Consider the following 7,335-nt stretch of genomic DNA (forward strand, 5'->3'; position numbering starts at 1 on the left):
ATCAAAATTCATTAATCACAGTACTTCTTTTTATGAAATCTGAAAAACACCGAATATTCGAATCTTAAATTCATATTCGAATATCAACTCATCGAATGAATATTCGAATGTTCGAATATTCGTTGCCATCCCTAGTTATAAGCAAAACAAAAAACTATAATTTAAATCATACAGTAGAATATCCAACCATTCTACGATGTGATCGAAATTTCATTTCTCAAAGATCTTTTAAAAATTATCCATGTGTTACAGAACAAATTCACTAATAATTTTATTTGGATTTGACAATGATTATAAAAAAGATTTCAATTTTAATTATTGTATAAAATCGAATCGGAATATTATGACTTTTAAAAATTCTAAACACAAATATGCACTGGATGGTTCATTTCTTTCTCTGCAAAACCATCTCTCAAATTCCTTTTTTTTTTTGGAAAAATGATGTGTACGCATTTGTGTACATGCGTATAGGCAGCTACGCGCCTGGAACTAGTTATGAACTAATAGACTAATTGAGCCATTATGTCCTATGGAGTCTGCTGTAATCCTCGCCATTAAAATATGTAATTGTTTACTTGAATTAGATATAACTGGATCTCGTACAAACGACCATTATCATCAGTTGCACGTAGTATACATTTAATCAAGGGTGATAAATCAAACTTACGTCACTAATACATATACGAGTATATAGTTAACAGTCAGACTTATTGTTTTTAACTTTTACAAACATGTGCACCGTATATTTTGAAATTAGTTTGTTAAACTTTTACAAAGTTAACAGGTATCGACAAACGAGTTGAACTTTTAAAGCATTTAAAAACAGTTATCAACGTATTAGGAGGGGACATTATTGTGGTTTTTTTTTAATTTGAAGGAGGAAGTTGTATACTTACTTCATAAGAAACATGAAATATTAGATCAAAATGTACTAAAAACAATGTTAATTGATTTATGCGTGTATTATATTGTTTTTTTTTACCAGGCAGATATTTTTGAGTTCCAAAAAGCATTATATATTACATTCAGTCAATTCTAGTTAATCAAAATAAACTTATTCAATTTACTTATTCTATCAAACTGAATTATTTTTTGCAAACACGGACATTTCCACTAGCAATCCGACTTAGTCTGACTACAGCGACAAGATTACAAAATTTAATTCATCCCAGTTCAAATTCCGGATTTTTTAAAAGTCATTTTCGTCGATAATTATTCAGCTCTAATAGAGAGAAAAAAGTTCCGATTTGAAAATTTCAGTTAGATATAATTTTTAGAAATATTCAAATCAACAGACAGTGTTCTACAATTTACCGACATTAAAATATTATAATTTATAGTAGAATATTTTTGATTGTACTTAATTTCTGTGTCAGGAATGAGAAGGGTAAGGTCTTGATCCTGTACCAAGGTCATTTGGACAAGGTCAAGATCGTTCAAAAATATTTTTGCTGTGGCCAAAGCTTTGAAAGAGATAGGAGAAACATCAGAAACTTACTTGAAATAAAGGTGCCTTGTTACTCTAGGTGTGCACTGACCAAAAGCCAGGGTAATTTGGACAAGCTCAAGATCACAGGGTTTAAAAGTGTTCAATCTTTGACTTGGTCTTAACTCTGATAGGAAGAAAAATTAGATTTTAGTAGGTATATGGGTTGTTTGAGGGTAGAGAATTTTGAACAACACTGCGTTGTAGTTAATTGGACAAGGGCAAAGCCACCGAGTTTTAGTGTAAACTTTTTATCAATATCATAATTTCTTAATATTGAATAACTTAACAAAACCATACTCTGAGGGTTGATTATAACTATGAATCTGATTAAAAGTCATTTAGATAAGGCCAAGGTCACAGGGTATGCATGTGTTCCCTTCTAAAGGTCTCGAAAATGTAAAATTCGAAGAGACTAAACATTGTATGTGAGGAGCATCAGGAGTCACACTTGACATAATGCTTGCCTGTAGCCAAGAGTTCTGGCATGATTCTTAGCCATAGTTGATTGGGTAATATCAATTAAATATGGCTCAGAAGTCAAATGTTCATAAGGCCAAAAATCGTTCAATTTCAGTGCTAGGGTAGTGGAAGGATATATATGTGCATACACAACGGTTGCTCATGATCAGAGGTGTTAACATTTAGATAAGATTAAGGCCACAGAAATTAATTTTATACATAGTTTTTAATGATAGCAGAGTCATTTTTAAAAGTTTATGTAAAGGATGTATTTTTTGAGTCACCCCACAGGAGCATAAATTCCATCAGGACTATTCAACTTTATTTAAGGTGAAATATCCCTCTGCTCTAAATTTCACCATTTTTTTAAAATTCCAAACATTGATTTTTATCAACAATAATAGCATTAGATTCAAATGGAAAATAGTTCGAAGTACGAAGTGTTGCTTACTTATATATGTTAAGAGATAGAAATATCTCAATTTTAACAGTTTAAACGAGCTGAGTATAAACGTTTTAGGTAAACTAATAAAAATATTGGCAATAGAAAATAGAGATCAATATTTGTAACAAATTCAATATGTGTAACATAGTTCAAATTTGATTGAATTGACTACATAATGGTCATAATTAGTAAACTGTGGTAAGACAATTCACTGGAATAATTTCTTTCGAAAGTTATCACTTATCAGAGAGACATTACACTTTAATTTTTCAGGTGAAGGAATCTTCGCTAGACAAGTGATTCTGACCCGCCACACTCTCTACAAACAGAGTTTACGAGGAGTGTAGCGAATCAAAAACACTTGGTTGGCAAAGATGGGGTGAAGGAAATTGAACGAGAAATAGAATCTTTTCTCCATCATCGTATGTTTTTTTTTTAATCTCTGAGTGTATGAACAGTATTTCTCTAATTTAAAGAGTAACTGATGCCAAAACAACTGCTACTTCAACAATGCAACCTTCAACTGCATCAAGTACCATGAAAACCCAGTCAGTACAAACTACCCTGCCGACCAGCCAGAAAACCACACCTAACTCCAATACAGGACCAATCAAAACCACCCATCACATTGGTTTGACTAATCGTTTTGACTGTACCGGAAAAGTAACTGGATTCTATGCTGATCCAAATTCTTGTTCAAATTACTTCATCTGTGCCGGTTCCCAGAGTTTAGAAGTGTCTTGTGCATCCGGTCTTTTGTTCAATGACGTTACCAAATTTTGTGATTTGCCAAGCAATGTTAACTGCAAAGGTCAGCAGCAAGTGACCAAAACCATCTTGAAAACCCCATCTCCCTCTTCCAGCACGGCACAAAGTACACAACACATGACCACAACTACAACTAAGGCTCCATCTCCTTCTACCAGCATACCGCAAGGTACTCAACACATGACTAAGACCACAATGAAGGCCCCATCGCCCTCTACCAAAACACCACCAAGTTCTCAACATGTTACCACGACTACAACTGTTGCACCGTCACCTTCGTCCAGCAATACACAAAGTACAAAACAGGTGACAATGGCTCCATCTTCCACTACCAGTACGACACAAAGTACACAACACGTGACCACGACTACCACTATGACTCCACCTCCATCATCCAGCACGACACAAAGTACACAACACGTGACCACCACTACCACTATGGCTCCACCTCCATCATCCAGCACGACACAAAGTACACAACACGTGACCACCACTACCACTATGGCTCCACCTCCATCATCCAGCACGACACAAAGTACACAACACGTGACCACCACTACCACTATGGCTCCACCTCCATCATCTAGCACGACACAAAGTACTCAACACGTGACTAAGGGCACAACTAAGGATCCTCATAACCACGTACCTGCGTTTTATCCGAACCAAGGTACGACTTTTTTATTGATTCATTTTCACGAGACTTTCGTCTCAAGGTAAAGTGAAGTGGAAGAATAATTATAGTTTTTTAGCTCACCTGAGCCAAAGGCTCAAGTGAGCTTTTCTGATCAAAATTTGTCCGTTGTCTGTCGTCGTTGTTGTCGTTGTCGTTGTTGTTGTTGTAAACTTTTCACATTTTCATCTTCTTCTCAAGATCCACTGGGCCAAATTCAACCAAACTTGCCACAAAGTATCCTTGGGTGAAGGGAATTCAAATTTGTCCAAATGAAGGGCCACGCCCTCTTTCAAGGGGAGATAATTAGGAATTAGTGAAAAAATAATGACATCATTTAAAAATCTTCTTCTCAAGAACCACTGGGCCAGGAAAAATGAAACTTATGTGGAAACATCCTCAGGTAGTGTAGATTCAAGTTTGTTCAATTCATGACCCCCGGGGGTAGGGTGGGGCCACAATGGGGGATCAAAGTTTTACATAGAAATATATAGGAAAATATCTTTAAAAATCTTCTTCTTAAGAACAGCAAAGCCATGATTGGTCATATTTATATGGAAGCATCCTCAGGTAGTGTAGATTCAAGTTTGTTCAAATCATGACCCCCGGGGGTAGGGTGAGGCCACAATGGGGGATCAAAGTTTTACATAGAAATATATAGGAAAATATCTTTAAAAATCTTCTTCTTAAGAACAGCAAAGCCATGATTGGTCATATTTATATGGAAGCATCCTTAGGTAGTGTAGATTCAAGTTTGTTCAAATCATGACCCACGGGGGTAGGGTGGGGCCACAATGGGGGATCAAAGTTTTACATAGAAATATATAGGAAAATATCTTTAAAAATCTTCTTCTTAAGAACAGCAAAGCCATGATTGATCATATTTATATGGAAGCATCCTCAGGTAGTGTAGATTCAAGTTTGTTCAAATCATGACCCCCGGGGGTAGGGTGAGGCCACAATGGGGGATCAAAGTTTTACATAGAAATATATAGGAAAATATCTTTAAAAATCTTCTTCTTAAGAACAGCAAAGCCGTGATTGGTCATATTTATATGAAAGCATCCTCAGGTAGTGTAGATTCAAGTTTGTTCAAATCATGACCCCTGGGGGTAGGGTGGGGCCACAATGGGGGGGTCAAAGTTTTTCGTAAGAGTATATAGAAAAAAACTTTAAAAATCTTCTTCTCAAGATAAGCAAAGACATGATTGATCATATTTATATGGAAGCATCCTCAGGTAGTGTAGATTCAAGTTTGTTCAAATCATGACCCCTGGAGGTAGGGTGGGGCCACAATGGGTGATCAAAGTTTACAGAGGAATATATAGGAAAAAATCTTTCTCTCAAGAACAGAAAAGCCATGATTAGTCAAATTGATATGGAAGCATCGTTCAAATGATTGTTCAAATGAGCACCCCCGGGGGTAGGGTGGGGCCACAATGGGGGATCAAATTTTTACAAATGAATATATGGGAAAAAATCTTCTGCTCAAGAACAGCAAAGTTATTTGTTATATTGATATGAAAGCATTGGTAGTTTAAAATCCCCCATCCCCCCCCCCTCTCTCTCCCCCGTTAACTTTTCAATACTGAACTGATTTTTGCTTTTTTTCCTAGCCAGTGTGCTCAGGTGAGCGATGTGGCCCATGGGCCTCTTGTTTAAGGATAGGTGATATATAAAATTATGTTCGTCAATGGGTATTTTAAGCTATATACATGTACATGAATAGTGTATATACTAAATTGCCAAAGACTGATTAATCCTTAAAATATTTCCTAGCATAATTTCTCAGAATCACATTTATTTCCAGATTCTAAAGAATTATAGAATTTGTTTATGATTTCAATTTTTCAGTCAAATTAACCCCCGCCCTCCAAATTTTTCAAAAGAATTTTTCACCTTTTCTGCCGTTGAAGCAATAAAACCATATAGCATAAGGGTAATGTAAAGAAATCCGAAGACTGACTGATTAAAAAGTCTTATTATTCTATATCTGGAAGAGACAAATCCTGTCTCAACTGTCCATGGTTTTAGTGTAAGAAATAACTTATCAAGTGAAACATTGATTGCAAGGGATATCACTGGAGCAAAACTAAATGGATTTAATTATTCTACGTTAAATTTATTTAAAATACAATGTGCGAATACTACCTGTTTCAGTTCTCACTCTAAATTTTATTCTACCTTAACATCCAAGCATAAAGTAATGTAAGCATTCATTTCTTTTCAAAAGATAAAATTCATTTTCAAAAAAAAATACGCACAGTATTAAGTGGTTTAAAAGTAGGTGTTTCGAGATTGAAAATTTTATTCTACCTTAACATCCAAGCACAAAGTAATGTAAGCATTCATTTCTTTTCAAAAGATAAAATTCATTTTCAAAAAAAATACGTACAGTATTAAGCGGTTTAAAAGTAGGTGTTTCGAGATTGAAAATTTTATTCTACCTTAACATCCAAGCATAAAGTAATGTAAGCATTCATTTCTTTTCAAAAGATAAAATTCATTTTCAAAAAAAAATACGCACAGTATTAAGTGGTTTAAAAGTAGGTGTTTCGAGATTGAAAATTTTATTCTACCTTAACATCCAAGCACAAAGTAATGTAAGCATTCATTTCTTTTCAAAAGATAAAATTCATTTTCAAAAAAAATACGTACAGTATTAAGCGGTTTAAAAGTAGGTGTTTCGAGATTGAAAATTTTATTCTACCTTAACATCCAAGCATAAAGTAATGTAAGCATTCATTTCTTTTCAAAAGATAAAATTCATTTTCAAAAAAATTACGTACAGTATTAAGCAGTTTAAAAGTAGGTGTTTCGAGATTGAAAATCTTGCTTACCCTTTGATTCTAACTCAGAATTCAGATTTATAACTGAACTTCTAGTGTAGAATTGTTTTGTAGCTGGCACCTTCTGCAGTACGCATGGATATGGTATACACAGAGACCCTGCAGACTGTGGTATGTTTTATCAGTGTGGGCCAAATCTTGAATATCACGAGCAATGTCCCCCTGGCACGGTCTTCAATAAAGCCATCCAGAATTGTGACCATCCATCCAGGGTTCCAGAATGCAGAAACTACCAACCTTAGACAGAAAACATAAAAAACTTTAGCTCTACCTCAATTTTTGAAATTTCTCTGTTTTCTTCGAAGATATTACTGGAATGTTATTTTAAATTTTCATTTTTTGAAGAATAAATAGTGTGCTTTTGATGTAAGCGTTTTTATTAAGTATGCGCTTACTGGCAATTTTTCCCCAAAATGATAGGGGAGGCTAGAAAACCTTATTATCAATGTAATATTTAGTTTTACATTCACTTAAGATAAAAAGTTGGCCTTTAAACAATGTTAAATAAGATACTTTGTACTAGCGTTCCATCTCTCATGTACTCCTGTACGATCATTATTTATATTCATGTCACCTGATCCCACCTTGCTGCTGACCTTTGCAGTTAACATTGTGTTTTTGGAGGTCCGTGTTTGCTCTGCTCCTGATTAGT

The 7,335-nt window shown here is 34.8% G+C and overlaps 1 protein-coding gene across 1 annotated transcript; it reads left to right on the plus strand.

Moving 5' to 3' along the window:
- The first annotated feature begins 2,903 nt into the window (after positions 1–2,903).
- Positions 2,904–7,048, plus strand: LOC133203721 (mucin-2-like). Its single transcript, XM_061339493.1, has 2 exons — positions 2,904–3,831; positions 6,738–7,048. The coding sequence occupies exons 1-2, from the start codon at positions 2,904–2,906 to the stop codon at positions 6,923–6,925; spliced, it is 1,116 nt and encodes a 371-aa protein (XP_061195477.1). The 3' UTR covers positions 6,926–7,048.
- Positions 7,049–7,335: the final 287 nt, after the last annotated feature.

Source organism: Saccostrea echinata, unplaced genomic scaffold (assembly GCF_033153115.1).
Source record: "Saccostrea echinata isolate AGI-Se365-2 ecotype Australia unplaced genomic scaffold, CSIRO_AGI_Sech_v1 ptg000002l, whole genome shotgun sequence".
NCBI classification, from domain to species: Eukaryota; Metazoa; Mollusca; class Bivalvia; order Ostreida; family Ostreidae; genus Saccostrea; species Saccostrea echinata.

What these genes read in the sequence shown, in the direction of transcription:
- LOC133203721 (XM_061339493.1), top strand. Translation starts at nt 2,904, where the DNA reads ATGCAACCTTCAACTGCATCAAGTACCATGAAAACCCAGTCAGTACAA. An exon ending in TGCGTTTTATCCGAACCAAG is followed by an intron (nt 3,832 to 6,737) that starts GTACGACTTTTT and finishes ATTGTTTTGTAG; the next exon opens with CTGGCACCTTCTGCAGTACG.